Source organism: Cavia porcellus, unplaced genomic scaffold (genome assembly GCF_034190915.1).
Source record: "Cavia porcellus strain 051 isolate PalLab524CR breed Dunkin Hartley unplaced genomic scaffold, mCavPor4.1 scaffold_28, whole genome shotgun sequence".
Classification (NCBI taxonomy): domain Eukaryota; kingdom Metazoa; phylum Chordata; class Mammalia; order Rodentia; family Caviidae; genus Cavia; species Cavia porcellus.
Genome location: NW_026947511.1, coordinates 42,885,041 through 42,900,886, shown reverse-complemented (window position 1 = coordinate 42,900,886; position 15,846 = coordinate 42,885,041). Strand labels below are relative to the sequence as shown.

General features: G+C 52.9%; 1 protein-coding gene across 3 annotated transcripts in view; it reads right to left on the bottom strand.

Moving 5' to 3' along the window:
• Positions 1-15,846, bottom strand: part of Kif6 (kinesin family member 6) — a 301,789-nt gene that overhangs the window by 70,678 nt on the left and 215,265 nt on the right. For all 3 annotated transcript variants that reach the window (XM_063238936.1, XM_003473663.5, XM_013156868.3), the window contains one exon: positions 3,375-3,483. In XM_063238936.1, coding sequence (XP_063095006.1) covers positions 3,375-3,483 — 109 coding nt within the window. The remainder of the gene's footprint in view (positions 1-3,374; positions 3,484-15,846) is intronic.

Sequence of the window (15,846 nt, the reverse complement as noted above, 5' to 3'; positions counted from 1 at the left end):
AGATGCGCTCCCCAGAACCATAGCCCATCCTGTGTGACCCAGATACCCTTAAACCCAAAGCACACGTGTCTCGTGGGCTGCCAGACTCTCCTGAGCTACAGGGAGGGTGGCCTGGTGGTGATGAGAAATCTTTAGGAGGCCTATTCTCCACTGGAAATGGACCTGAGCTCCAGGATGGACAGAAGCAGGAACCAGGCCAGTTTTACAGTAAGGAAGACACGGTATCACGTTCTCCCTGAGCAGGAGTTCTCATAGTGGAGAGGACAAAAGAATCCGTTGGTGATATTTTTAAAAGGGTAGAATTCTGGGGATCTCACCCCAGTGGTTCTGGATTTTGAGATCTCTGGACACCGTCACAGCCTGCAGTTTTCTTGTGAGGCAGGGTCTCGCTATGAGGCCAGGCTGGCCTTGAGCTTGCCACACCCTCCTTCCTCAGCCTCCCAAAGGCTCAGATCACACGGTCACACCTGGCTCAGGCCGGTGGTTTTCTAATCTGACTGATACTGGGATCCATGTTTTACAAAGCTGGGCTCAGCCGTCTATGTGAGCTAAAAATCCTCTTGCATGGACAGGGCTGAGGGCCACGGTAAATCCTGTTGGCTGTGACAGCTGTCACCTATGCTCGTCTTCAGACACACATGCAGGACAGACATTCTGCTGACACATCCTGCTGGCTGTGTCACAATACATGGCAGCAACAGGGAGGGACCCCGGGAAGTCTGTCAGATGAGCGAGTGTCCCCCTGTGGGGACAGGCTCAGCGTTTACCAGCTTCCTTTTCTCCACCCCAGCCTCCTTTCAGTTCCTTTGCTCTTGTGTCCCTTCCTGCCTGGCCGAGTCCTCAGAGTTAAGGGTCTTCTTGTTGGGAATTTGCAGAAAGTGCGCCCTCTGCGGTGCTGGGATTCTGGGCTCTGTGCTTGTAAACGTGGGCTCCATGGCTCCTCCTGCCCTGTCCTCCTGTGTCCAGGGCTTCTCCTTCAGGGCACCTGGAGAGCGTCTTGCTGTTCCTGGCCACAAACATCGCTGCGTGAGCACCCTCAGGTGGGGCTGGCTTGGGGAACAGACCCTAAAGAGGCACTGACGGGGGTCCTGGGGGTGCATGTCCCTCTTTTGACTGAGAAGGGCAGGACCCCCCTGCCCCAGTGTGAGAGCCACTCTGAGAGTCTGGGGGCCCCGGACCCCAGCGCTGCCTGTCTCCCCTTCAGCTGACACCGTGATTGCTTCTCCCACAGGAGAGAAGGGAGAGGCCGTCGTCCACTCGGCCCCTCCTCATCTCAGAGGATCAGCCCGGCCTAGGTCTGTGCTCCGTTTGTGCTTCCAGCCAGCGTGAGCCTGGACTCCAGGTCCCCTGCGCCCCGTGTCCCGGATGCCTGGCTGGCTCAGTCTCCCCTTCGGCTCTCTCCCTCTCTCGTCACTTGATTCCTTCTTGGTCTACAATCCTGCCCAATTCTTCTCCATTCTGAAACTCACTTCATTTCTTCTTAAATCGATGTTTTTTCCTCTTTTGAGAAAGTTTTTCCTGGTTCAAAGTTTTCAAACCCTTTTCTTGTGATGGTGGTGAGGGTCCAACGCAGGGCTCCACCTCTGAGCGCACCCCAAGAACACGCCGTTTCTCATTTTCTCTGCTGCCTCGGCTCCGTCTCTTTGCTCCTTCATGTCACCTGGCGCCAAATCTCCGTGCCCAGCCACTTCCTCCTGCTTATTTCTTTGTGCGGCTTCCTGCAGCCATCTGCTGTGGTTTAGGGCAGTAACACCCCCAACAGCCCCGGTGCTGAGAGGTGATTGGACAATGCAGGCCACAGCTGCCGGGCCCAGGAGGCGGGGCCTGGGCTCTGTGGGCGTGGCCTGGGAGGGCGTATCCCTGCCTGGCTCCTGCCTGCCACTACGTGGGCAGCTTTCTGCGCCCAGGCGCTGAGTTTGCCATAACTGTGCAATGCTTGTGGCTTCAGAAACACAGGCCATTGGCCTGGGGGTTTAGCTCAGCGGTGTAAGCACCTGCCTGGCAAGCACCTAGTGGTGAGTTTGATCTCAGATACAAAAAAAAAAAAAAAAAAAAAAAAAAAAAAAAGATATGGGGGCTGTTTACTCTTTCAGTCCCTTACACTAGGGAGACAATATGTTATTTACACATGAGTCTGATTTATCCAAAATCTACTCTAAAGGGTAAGAAACTTCTCCAAGGGGAAAAATAATAGGTGGGGAAATGTGAAAAGGAAAAACGTGTAAGTTTGTTTTTATATGTACATAAAATAGCTCAGATGATTATACTACTAGTTTATTCTTGGAAAAGAACAGTTAACACCCATGATTAGATCAACTTTGCCTGTCTCTATCTGTAATCTAAGCAACTCTTCTGAAGGTAATAATATGCAATATTACAACCATTGTGAATTTCTTTTTGTCTTGTTTTGAAAGCCTGTATTGTTATTGTTTTGGGGTTTTTGTTGTTCTTGTAATTGTTTGTATGTCTGTTTTTCTTCTCTGTGTTTTTTTCTCTTTAAAATGAAAAAGTAAAAAAAAAAAACAACAACAACAAGAAAAAAGAAATGCAGGCCAAATAAACCCCTCTTCCTTTACTCGGTGGGTGTCGGTGTTTTGTCCGCAGGGAGGAGGAAACTTACTGGGACTGGGACTTGGCCGTCCCCCTGGCCTTCAGGACCTCACTCTCCCCAGTCTTTGCCTTCTCTGCTTCTCCTCGGGCCTCCTTTCCGGAGCTCCTCACCGGCTCGCCTGCTTCTCAGCTGCCTTGGGGTGTGGTTTACACGCACACATTATCTGTCAGCCTGGATCTCGCTAGATTCAGCAAGTCAGTTCTGGGGATGTTCCGTGCGCTAAGCTCTAGAGCTGCTGGTGACCTGTCACAGATCCCTGGGATAGTCAGGACTCTTCCTCGGGCTCTGGGCCGCGCACCTGGCCGTCCTGTCTGCCGTGTCTGCTGAATCCACGTGCAGGCTGTGACAAATGCAGCATTCTCCAAAGGGGTCTTGGACCCTGGCTTGTTGGACCAGCAGACAATCTTGCCTGCCCTGACATCAGCCTGCAGAACTCACTAGAGGACTCTGGGTCACAGGCAATCCAGGCCATAGGTCTGGTTCCCCGCCTTTGGAACAGGATGGCATCCAAAGTGTCCCAGGCCACAGAGAGATGTAATATGAGAACCGTGTTCAGATTAATACCATCGGTCATTGACCCTGTCCTCAAACTCCTTGCCCTGACAGTATGGGGACCCATGGAAGGGAATCTTGTCACATGGGACCCGATCGGCACGAAGCTGAAGGAACTTGAGCCTTCCTCACAGAGGGAGGCCGGGCAGGGCGGGAGGCACGGAAGGCACCTTTCCCTCGTGGAGGCCCCCTGCTCTCTGGGCAGCCTTACCTCTGTTTCAGAATCTGTTTGTTGTCATCAATGGTGACGCTGTCAGCGTGGTCTCTCTTGAAGATTTCAAAAGCCTCCTGGCGTCCTAAGGACATTTCCTCTCTCGTCCCTGTTTGAGAGACAAAAACACAGCCTCAGTCACGTCAGGATCCTATTAATTTCATTGTCACTTTAGTGAGACCGCAGAGCCTGCCTGGCTCCGAGAGGCCCACAGCACTGAGGCTGTGACCAGACAGGTGGCCCTAGGCTCTTCCTCCTGGCCGACAAGCAGTCCGGCAGCCAGAAGCCCTCTCCAGCGCCACGCTGCGCCCCTCGAGGCTGTGCCTGCGCGCGGTCCATGTGACTGGTAGGGGGTGGGGTTCGGAATTTCTGGGGGAGGAAATGAAATCCAGGGCCCTGCGTGGTCTGCCCAGAACATTTGCAAATGCACTTTCGGCCAGCATTTGGTGCCACATCTTTCCCGTCTTCCCGCCATGCCCCGTTCTGATTTTCTGTTCAGTCTCACCCTGAATTTGCAGGCGTTTAATCACAGGGTTATGAACCAGACTGAAAGACACCGCATCTAGAAAAGCCAGCTCTTGGTTTCCATCCAGTGATGCATGCCTGCTTCCTGCGGCTGGTGAGGGGTGCTGATCCCATTCTGGCTGGAGGGTCTCATCCACAAAGCCGTGATCAGGGGACCCCCGAGCTCCTGTCTCTTAGAGCTGAATTCATAGCTGGGTTTGAGCAGATGGACAGTCTTTAATGTGCTCCTGCCCAGGGGCCAAGTTTCCACCCAATGGTCCCCTTATCTTTCCCAGAAACCCAAGTGGAACATTTCTGCCCCCACCATGCTCCATATGCATGACCCAACCATACTTTCTCATTGCAATGTGAAGTTTTTAAGGGGTGGAAATATTTTTTCCGTGACGCCCTGGCGTCCTGTTGAATGCCTGGCATTGAGATGGCACGCGGCCTTTGTCAGGAATGAGGTGTGTGTGAGGATGACCCTGCTAGGGTCAGCACGGGAACACAGGCTGGGGCAGGGGATGAGGCTCAGCGAGAGGACTTGGGTACCAGAGACTCATTTGCAAGGGTGACACAAACCTCTCTTGCCTGGAAAAAAGTCCTGCTGAGTCTCATCTTCCCCCAACCCCCAGCCTGGGCAGGAGGGACTGGACCAGCCCATCTGACACCAATTTAATGATTACTGAGGTAAAAATAGCGCCTTGAAGAATGTCTGGATGATGAGACTCAGGGTGACACCGCCCCTTTCCAGGCAGGCTGGATGGGCTGCCCCACATCTGTCCTGCGTGTGTGCAGCTGTGTTGGGTGGGTCAGTGCTCGGAGACCTCAGCAAGGGGCTTCCCTCGGCTCCAGAGCTTCCAGGAGGGGGGGACCCAGTGTGTGCCCAGGTGTAACCATGCATAATCCTAACAGCCAGAGCGAGGGACAGAAAGCTCCATGGGCTTCCCAGCTCCTCACAGAGGAGGCGGAGAGAAGGCTTCTTCCAAGCAGGCAGGGGCCGGGCCAGCCTGGACGGTGGAGAGGTGCTCGGAAAGTGGGGGTGAAGAGGAAAGTTACAGCCTTTTCCTGTCCAGGCTCTGCTCTCCTGGCAGAGGGGACGGTACCGAAGGACAGCGGGGTGGGAAGGGCTGTGAGGACGGGGGGTCTGGCAGGGCTCATGACACTGCTGTGGCAGCAGGTCCTGGGAAAGCTGACTGTCCCTGTGTGCCTGCATTCCCTGAGTCAGACAGGAGCAGAAAGGGATAAGGAGCGAATGGAGGAGGTAAACCTGGGCAGGTCGTTTCAGAGACCCCTGAAGATCCTGCTGAGAAATCCAGGGCCAGCCGCATATCATCTATACACAAATCACCAATCTTCAAAGATGCAAAATGTAGTGAAGTATATAATGTAGGGAAGGTCACTTTGGAAATGTTCAATATATTCGGTAGTGTAAAGGATACTTGGGGACCAGGCATGGTTGTGCGCACCTATAATCTCAGCACTTGGGAGGCTGAGGCAGGAGGATCACAACAAGTTTGAACCCTGCTTCGGCAATGTAGCAAGACTCTGTTTCAAACTAAAAAAAAAGTACGGGGGATGATCAGTGCAAAGGTCCTGGGTTCACCCTCAATAGCACAGTGGGGGACCTGACACACAGGGACCTTGCAGTGCTGTGGCTTTCCACCAGCTGTCATGGAGAGAGAGTTCTGGAATTGGAGTTGCTGACTGTGGTGATCACTGGTGAGCTTCCTAAGTGTCTACTTGGGGTAGGGAGAGGCCATATTGCCCATCTCCCTCCTCAGGGGGGAGCAAGGGGGCAAAGCAAGGCCAAGGCACGTGCACAGCTCCAGCATGGACGGGTGCGGGGCTGAGACCCAAGCCGGAGCCCTGGGCCGTCTCCACCCCAGTTGATCCGAGTTCACAGTCTGGGGAGGGAGGAAGTCCAGGGGTGGCAGAGGGGACGTTTGTCCTCCTGTGGAGGGGAGGAAGGCTACGGGGGAGGCACCGCCTAACCTTCAACTGGAGGAAGGGGAGAGCGCAGGCGGAGGGGCACCGGACGCGTGGATCTAAGGGCAGCTCAACAGGAATGTCTTTGGGGTGATTAAAAACTGAATTTCTTACACAGGCTATGCACGGCGGGTGCTTTCTTACATGTAATTTCAACCAAACATCTCCAGGTCTCTGTCAGTAGCCTTGTTTGGTTGATGAGGAAACAGATCCCGTTAAAGAAATGGCCACAGAGGGGTGGAGGTCGCCCTGTGGTGAGAGGCAATCAGATCTGCTCTTAGCGCTGGTCCCCCCAAGGAAAAGCACCTCACAGGGAGGGCGGGGGACAACCTGGCGGTAGATTTCCTTAGCTTAGGCTCTTTGTGCCTACCACAGTAGGGGCCTTGATTTTTTTCACAGTATTATTGAAAAACGGAACCCTGCATTTGTTAACTAGTTTACTTGACATGCTGATGAGTTCTATTACTGTTTCTAGAATCTGTAAGCTCTGCAAGGGCCGGTGGTTTTGTGAGCTTCGCTGGCAGCCAAATGTCTAGCATTTGTTTACTGCCTGGTGGACTTGATCGGGTACCTGTGGTGTGAATTTGGAAAATTCAACACAGTCTTCTCCACACTACCTGTCACTCTGCTCTCGACAGCGCCCTACTAGAGGTGAATCCCAACTCGAAGATGCTATCGTGAAAATACAAGTGCCTCCTACAAGGTGTCAGTATTTTAGGACTAGCGAAGAAAAATTTCACAGTGTGTTGACAACCAGCTAACAGGTCCCACCATACCGTACGCTCTGATTTCTTCCCCAGCTAGTTGAAGCCCGTCAGAACGGCTCCTGTCCAGGCGAGGGCCATGGGGGCTCTGACCTGCTGTGCTCAGTTTTAGCCCCCAGTGATTTGCTTTTGGTGCATTTCAGTCCCAGTCTCCACACAGAGTTCCGGACAGCGTGGATGGTGACGAGAAGCCCGCTGGCTCTCTGAGCCACAGGACCACTCAGAACCTACTGGAGCGCCCCTAAAATGTGACACCGCAGTCTAGGTGGTGGGTTGGTCGGAGAATGTCTGCACCTCCCAAAGCTACACCCTATTCCAGTTTTTTCTAATGCCAATTAAAGAGCACTTGGGGCTTTGGAAACTGGCTTTGGATTTGGTTTCTGAAAATATCAGGCATCAAGATTCTTACACTCTCTTTCTCCGGTCCTCCGAACTTCAGTTCTTTATTTTTCTAAACAACATAATCCAGTGCTTTTGGAAACCCTCCCCACCCACACAAGGTCCCATGGAAACAGATGGGAAGGACAGCTCCGGCCGTGGAGAGCTGAGCTGCTGCCACTGGACCTCTGCTGGCTCCTTTTTACTTCTTGAGTGCAGGGGCCAGTGCTTATTTTCCTGGCTGCCTCCAAACAACCTACTGCTGCTTAAGCTATTGCTTTAAAAATAGACAAAAAACTGAAGTGATGGAGGGCTGTGTTATTCCTGCTGAAAAATGATTTCCTAGTGGCAGCCAAAAATGTATTTTCTTTGGGAGATTTAAGGCAGGGCTTCAGTATTCTCTGACTAAAAAGAGAGGGGAGAAGTGGCCGGGGGTGGGGTGGGGTTGTTCCCAAAGCTAGGGGGTCTCGAAACACACGGCCTGTGGCAGAAGGCACCAAGCGACTCCGAGCTGGGTGCAGGCCATTTGGGGCTAAGGCAGGAGGGAGGCTGGATCGGGGGCCGATTGCACTGTCCGTGGCTGAATGTGTGGCCTTGCAATGGAAGGGAAGGGCTGGCTCTGACACAGGTCCGACAGACACCGATGCTGTGGAGGGTACAGAAATGCACGGGAGGAGGAGACGCAGCAGCAGGTGCGGTGTGTCTTTATGTGGTGTCCGGTGGAAAATGTGTAAGCATGGGCATTTCTCAGTAAGCACAGCCCGTGGGGAAATACACAGAAACATCCTCACACTAGGAATTGGAAGAGCCCTGTGTGGTGTCACACGACTGTAATCCCACTGCACGGGAGGCTGAGGCAGGAGGATTGTCCTAATCCCACTGTACGAGAGGCTGAGGCAGGAGGATTGTCGTGCACTTGAGGCCAGCCTGGGCTGCATAAGCAAGGTCAAGGCCAGCCTGTACTTCGTAGCAAGACTTTGCCTAAAAGGAAGATAGCGATAGAGAGAGGAAGAAATGGGCCTTGAAGATGAACCGATGGTGTCCACCAGCAGCCCTGGGGCAAAGGACAAGCCGATGGCTTCCAGGGTGGAGAGCAGAGGGTTCGTGAACAGGGGTGGACAGGAGAGCTGAAGGGCCATCTTCAGGAAGATGGGACGGGACCACTGCAATCTGGTCTCTGCCGACCTCCCTGGTGGAGGAAGCTCCCCGGTCGGTGAGGAGGGAGGTGCTGCTCCTGAGGGCACACGGCTGAGGAGGACCCAAGGGGAGGGACCCCTGGCTCCCGCCTCCTTCCTCACACCTGCAGAGTGGAACACACCGCCATCCACTCATGGTGTTTTTAATGCAGGATGTGAAGGATCGCATTCTTGGGCAGCCTTTCCAGTCAGTCATCTCCGGCACCAGAGCTCTTTAATAGATGGCTTCCAGAGTACTACCCAGTTAAATGACAAGTGCCATTTAATAATAGATACCACCGTCACTTTCTTCATGGCTGTGCTTCAAGTCCCGTCGCCTTCAGAGCTGACATGTGGACGATGTGTCCCCATCCCTGCCCTGGACGCAGTGGTGTCCTTGCCCCAGTGTGCTGGGTCCTGAGGGACTGTCTGTGAGTGGATGCCTAGGAGTCCTCTGCCACCAGGCCGACGGAGGTCACCACAGGAAGAAGCCCTGCCATTTGTCATGGTTCTGTGACCCTGCAGGGGCCAGAAGCCACCTGGCTACAATTTAAGGGGTTGCTGGGCGGGTCCGCAGGATATGGAATCTGAGGGTGAGCGGAAGACAAAAACCACTTAGCCGCGGCCAAAGTGGCTACAGATGTGAAGGTGGGAAACCGGATCCCTCGGAGCGACCCCGAATGCTCATCTCATCTGCTTTCGTCTTTGATCGACAACTTCTGAACGCGGTAGTGTCCGAGGCTGGGGGTGCAGGAGAGGCCTGGGTTCAACTCGTGTGATGTCACCTACGCTAGAGTCCTCAGATTAGGACTTGCCTTAGGGTTTCCCAGGCTGCCACATGAAAGATGTCAAAGGAGAACCTTTAATTAGAAGAGATCTTCGGGCTGGCTTGGACCAGGCCAAAGCATGGCGGGCTTGGCCAGGCGGTCAGGGACAGGGAGGACAGCAGAGGGAAAATCTGAAGTGGAAAGCCACATAAACCTTTGCGACCCACCCAATGGTGGCACCACATCTAAATAAATCAAACGGGCTCCTGACTCCTGGTGCCAGAAATGGCACCTCCCAGTGGCAGCCCACACAGGCCCAGAGTGTAGCCCTCGTGGGCTGGGTGGGGTAGAGGGGACCGGCCGGCCGGCTGTGTTTTCCCTCGTCTTGGTAACCGTGTGTGATTCATGCTCTTGCTGCAGCCCTCAGAGCTGCGGCTCTGCCCCGGGCTCTCCCTGGAGCAGGCCAGGAGAGGCTTGGGTGCCAAGTGAGGGGGCAGCCGGGGGTTCTGTGGGACCTTGAGGGTGGATTCTTGTTTCCAGCAGCAGCACTGGCCCTGGACCTCTGTGCAGTGGTCCTTGACGGCATCTGCAGAAAGCGCTCCTTTTCCTAGCCAGGCTTCTCTGGAGATTTCCCAGGGTTCTTTCTCACTGAAGACCCTGTAGGCTGCTCGGAGCAACCGGTGGACAGAGGGAGACACGGAGCTTGGAAAGCAGCCTGGGTCAAGCTGGCATTTCTGGGATTTGCAGTGAACTCAGGAATCTGGAGGCTGGCAGCGTATCTGTGAAATGACACAGGGCACGGCGGCTCCTGCTGCCAGGCTGCCCTGGACCTCTGAGGTCTTTTCTACCAATTTTAGCCCCAGAGGTGTGGCTACAAAAGCATCAGGGTCCAATTCTGTGGAATCCGGGTGGCAGGACACGGATGTCCTAACTCTGTGAGTGAAGGGCAACAGAAGGCCTGTTTCTCTTCGGCTTAGATACCGGAAACACAGGATTTCATTTCCCGAATCTCAGATGTCCCAGACCGTTTCTACAGAACATGGTTAGCAGGGTCCTGTGGGCTGGGCGGCTGACACTGGGAGTCCAGTTCCTGGCTGGCCTGTGCGTCTTGGCCGGACGGTGGCTAAAGTGTTGCTGACCTCCCCTGTTGTGTGAAAATGGAGGCAAGTTTTCTTTCTATGCCTAAGTTAGGGAGGGAGTCCACTATTTCTTTCTTTCTTTCTTTTTTTTTTTGGCTTTTTGAGACAAGTCAGGCCGGCCTTGAGCTCACTTTGTAGCCCAGGCTGGTCTCGAACTTGCAATGATCCTCCTGCCTCAGCCTTTCGGGATCCATTCTCTCTTTAGGACTTGGATTTTTTTCCCAAGTGCACCTTTTCCCCGGTGTTGGGGTAAGAGAAAGTCATCAAGTAGAAACAACGCCATAACTTGCAGCAAAGAGCTGATTTCAGTTCTGCAGGATCACGAGGTGAGAGCCAGTAAAGAAACACAGGAGATTCGGGTAGGACTGGCGGCCACATTGTGGACAGAAGCCTCTGGTTACACAGGATGGGTCAGGGGAGCCAGAGCTCTGTGAGCAGGGACCTGAGGAAGCCATCAGAACAACGGGGGCCGGGGGCTGGGGCTGGGTGAGGGTCAGAGGTGGAAACGTAGTGACCGGGTTGACCAGAAGCCTTGACTCTGCTCAGAGGACTTCTCAGCTCTCCGATTCTGTTGGATGTGTTTATCTTTCCCTGATCTGTACAAGACATGTGCTGGGAAAAGCACCCACGGTGAAATGGTTCATGCACTAAACTGGTTATACTGGGGCTGGGGACAGGAAGGGGACAGCAGGTGCAGAGCAGGAAAGGGGCGGGGCCAGGTTAGGTGAAAAGTCGGAGACCCTGGGTGGCCAGGCTGAGGGTGTAGAGGGCCCATGGGTGCAGAGCTTGAAGGCTGTCCCAGCAGGACCCCGGAGTCCTGCCAGGGGAATTCGGAACCAATCAGTAGGACTGGACTCCAATGTCCCTGGTTCCCCAGGAGTCTCCCACAGGCTCGCTGGGCTCCCTCCCTCCTGACCTCCCTAAATGACCAGAGATGCTGAGTGAGGTAGGAACTCACCAGAGTCTGAGCTCTGCTTTCAGTCACTACCGACAGGTCCGGGCCGGGCTGTGACTTCTCAGGCTAACAATTAGATCACTGCAGACCTTGACAGGGACGCCCATGAGATCCCCAAAACACACTGGCTCCCCCCAGCTCACTGCCGGGATGCAGCGGGATTCCCAACAGCCCTGCTGACGGATGGCTGGGTGGGGATGCGATGCTCTCCTCCACCCAGTGAAACTGTTTTTCTTAAATGATACTTTTCTTTTTTGAGCAGAATATATTTATGGGGAGAAAAAAAGCTTCTGTCTGAGAGAGACTGAGGAGGTCCCAAGTGGGTTGCCAAAGACTCTGTCTTTTTTAGAGACTTTTCTAGAGCTAACCACCATGAGGTGAGGCGGGTCCAAGATGGGGAAAAATGGGAACCCCCTAGGTAGGTGGGCAGGAGGTGGGACAGAACTATGGTCAGCCAGTAAGATTATGAGTGTAATTGCTCAGGTAAAATTGATTAAATTGGGATCCAGGAGGGAAGCCAGTCACATAGCAAGTGAGCATAAATACAGAAAAGGGTCTTTGCTGGTAAGGGGTTGGGTTAGTGGCTCCTGGCTCCTTCAAGATGATGATACCTATTTAGAATATCAATCCCTGATGTTATACTCAGGGTGTGACTGCATAGTTTTGCCTTTTGTCTTGAGATCTGGCCTACAGCAGGAGGTGTCTGTCTCCTCCAAGGCTGCAAGGTATCTGGTCTTTTGCACTGGCTCCTTAGAGGACTTAGCTCTCTGTCTGACTGCCTATAATATTCTGTCTAACTCAGCTGCCCCATCTGAAGAAGTACCCCAAACTGCCCTGAGGGAGTCATGGGCAATGACCCATCTGGCTTCTTCAGGCTGAAGGGGGTTGTAGTTGTTGATCAGCAGTCAGGGACACTCTGCAGAGTCTATCTGCAGGCTCTCGATAGATGCCAGGCATTAAAAATACCCTTCTTAAACTCATCTCTATCTCTCCCACAGTTCTCTGTGTCTCCATTTTAGAACAAAAAATAACCCAGAAAATGGCAGCCATGAATCATTCATTTAAAAGTCCCCGACAGCATGAATGAAGAAATGTGCAATACACCATAAAAAGCAAAAAAGAGTATAACGACAAGTTAAAATTGCCACCGTGAGTAATAAGGAGTCATGTGTGAACCCACCACAGCGAGCTATTTGGAGTGCAAGCAGTGCTTAACACAGTAGGGGGATCCAAGGCTGGTGATGCAGGGAGGGAAGGGGTGCTCAGCGGGCTCTGCCTCCCACCCACCCTCCCGCCAGGCTCGTCCCGCAGAGCAGCCTCACATGCGCCTGGATGGACGGTGGGTCCTGGCCTCCCGGGCACTATCTCTCCGCGCATTCTCATGTGGACCCGAGGCCCAGCTTTCCCAGCTGCTCACAACGGAACAAGCAAGCGTCCACCCTCTTACCGAGGGCCGGCCCTCTGCCTGGGCTGGGGCCCTGCCCACCAGCTCCCCTCTCCGCTTTCCTCCCTTCTTCCTGTGTCCGGCTCTCTTGCCTGAGCCGTTCTCTCTCTTCTCTGGATCATTTCTATCAGCACAGCACTGTTATTTAAAAGTCCTTGTTGGCTGGGTTGAATGCGGATGTAGATTGCTGTGAACCTCTACAGAGTGAAAGGCTGGAACACAGTTTTCAATGGCCTGAGGTCGGGGAAACAGAAGAAGTTTATCTACTTGTAGTGGGATGGGCAGAGTAGGACATTTAGAGACTTGGGAAAAATACCCTTTGGACAGTGGTCTCCCTTTACCCTGGTCATCTCCCTGTTACTCTCCACTTCCCTGGTCTCTTGCAACAGGAAATGCGCTCTGGCATGTTCCGTCCCCGGTGTCTCCGAGGCCTCCCCTCCGCTCTCTCCCAATCAGTCCCGGGCGCTGTTTCTCTTCCACTCCACTGACACAGGAGATCTCCAGTGACCTCAGCGTCCCCAAAGCTAGTGGTCAGTTTTCTCTTTATTTTCATTGACTTCTAAGTAAGTGGCAGGACAGTAGAGAGAGGCGTGTGTGTGTGTGACCAGTGCTGGCCAGCAGTGTGGGGCAGTGACATTTGGTCGGCAGGGAAGAGCCTGCACATTTCTCCATGATCTCTTGCCTGAACCTGCCAGTGGGGTCATGCACTGTGGTCTCCATCAGCCAGGGACCCTGAGACTCCCACACTGCTTATGGGACATGAACGAGAGATACATTTTGTCACTGAGACTGGATAGCCTAGTCTAGCCTGGGTGAGACACGGTCCTGCTGGAAGCACGTCCTTCCTTGGCCTCCGGACGCTGCTCCCTCCTGGCTTCCTACTTTCCTGGCTTCTCTGTCCGGTGCCACAGCATAGCGCCGAGAGACTCATCCCTGGGCCCACTTCTCACCCAGTTGCATGGCTTTGCTGTGTATTATGTACAAATGTCTCCAAAATGGGTATCTTCGGCTCCGTCCTCTCCTTTGAGGTCCAAAGTAGATTTTGCTTGCGATTTCTGCTTATATGTCTAATGGACCTCTCCAACCTCTCCTGCGCCTTGCAGGCTCCATGCGAAGCTCTCCCCAAGCTGCTTCCCCTCACTGTCCCCTGACCATCGTGCCCCGGCCGGGTCTCCTCTGTGCATGCCCCCTGCTTGTTGGCCTTGCTGGCCATTCTAATTCTGCCTTTGGGCCCTTCTACTTCTGTCTGCTTCTCTGTCTGGAATGTTCTTTCCTCGGATCTTGGTGATTATCAACTCAGTTATCAGGGCTCAGCTCAGACATCACCACCCAGCCACCCCAGCAGTCTCCTACCCGCTGGTCCATCTGAAACCCAGTATGCATGTGCTGGACAGAGGGAAAGCTTCACGCAGGCTGGCCTGTGTTGGTACCACTCCTCCAGTGCTCAGAGAAGGGAGAAAGGAAGGGAGAAGTGACAGTCCTGCGGGAAGTGGGCCACTAATAGGTCCCAGACTGGCATCCTGGCATGTCACGCCAGACTGCTCCTCTGGGAAGATTCTGACCCCAGGACTGAGGTCCCTCCTTTTACGTCCACATCCACAGTTGTCACACGAGCTCTTCTGTCCTGGGGACCTGGTGGGGCTCAGTTTCCCCAGCTTTTCACTCTTTCTCACTAGGTTTTCAGCTCTGTGGTCATGATGTGTTTTTATTTCTCGCATTTTAGGCCTCTAATCAATTATTTCTAAAGGGAGCCAAACTAGCTGCCGTGTACACATACAAATGTGTGTGCCTTGCACTTTCTCAACAGAGCAGTAAGTTCCCTGAGGAGCCATTCAGAAGGTTTCTGGGAGAATTTCCTCTTCAGCACTGTGTCCTCTAGGAGTTTAGAGAGAAACGCAGCCGGCTCAGGAGGAAAGTCCTAAGATGTCAACTCCCACACGGGGCCAGTGACCTTGTTTCTAATTTTCAAGGTGTAGCTTACTCCTTGCAGACACTCTGAGAAATACAGAGAGCTGCAAAGAAGTGAGAAAGATCACTCACAATCCCTGGCCTTTCCTTCCATTCTTCCTGGGATGTTTTATGACACAGTTCAGATGATAATGTGCATACAATTTTGTAGCCTGTTTATATCTTAACACCATCCCATCATCTTTTTTATGTCATTAAAATCTTCCTGATTATTACTTTTTATAGCTGTGTAGTATATCACCCTTATGGGCCGTTCCCTAAAGTTGGACATTTACATTGTTTTCTATGCGTGCTATGTAAATAGTGCTGCAGTAGTATCTTGGTGCATGCATGCTATTCCGCATCGAATCAACCATCTCAACAAGTATTTACAGCACTCAGTCTCTGTCAGCCACTCTGCTCGGAGCTTGGAATACAGTGGTAGACAAAGGAAAAACTTCCATTCTCCTGAGTGTGACAGGCAATGATAAAAAATACCAGGATAGAAAGGGACTCATGGAGGAAGTGACTTTCACACATGCATTCTGGGTAATTTCTGCAGCTAGCTTTCTGCGAGGAAAATCCAAGTCAAAGTTCTGGCTTCTTAGGGAGCCAGCTGCTTTCCTGGCTGAAGCTTGGGGGAAAGACTTGTGATGATCTTGAGCTCATTGTTTAACTCCTCTGGCCCTTAGCTTTTGTGTGGGAAGTAGAAATAAGTAGACCAGTGGTGGCAGAAGAGTGGGGGGACTGTGAGGCTGGACATGTATGAGGCAGTTGTCCCACTGCTATAAATCCCTGATACCTGCCACCTAAAGGAGAAGTTTACTTTGGCTTATGGTTTCTGAGGGGTAAGTCCATGGTTGGCTAATGCCAAGGCGGGAACCTCATGGCAGAGGAAAAATGCTGGGCTCCTCGCATCCAAGGAAGCAGAGACCAGAGGGAGAAGCTAAAGAGGAAGGGGTCAGGAACAGGTAAAGTCGATAATTCATTCCCTGATGACCACCTCCTCCAACAAGGCCCCACTGCTGATGGCCCGTCCAGCAACAGACCTGTGGATGAGGAGGTTGGTGCTCTCACAACGCAAGCATCTCTCTGGGAGTCACTTAAGCCACTCAGCTGGGTAACACAAGGGCTGGGGATTTGGAGCAGTGGTAGAATGTTTGTCAAGCAAACAGGAGGCCTTGGGTCGCATCTTTAGCACCATTTCTAAAAATGACAGAAAAGGCGAAGACTAACCGACACTGATGTTGAGGCTCCCATACCCCAGAAAAGCTGGGTCAGGGCATTTATGGTGTGTAAGAAGGGAGTGATCAGGCTGTGAAAAGTGTACTGGGCATTTTGGATGTGAAAACTTAACTGAAAGAAGGTTCTAGAAGGTGTGGTGTGAACGTTTCCTGTATCTGGCACATG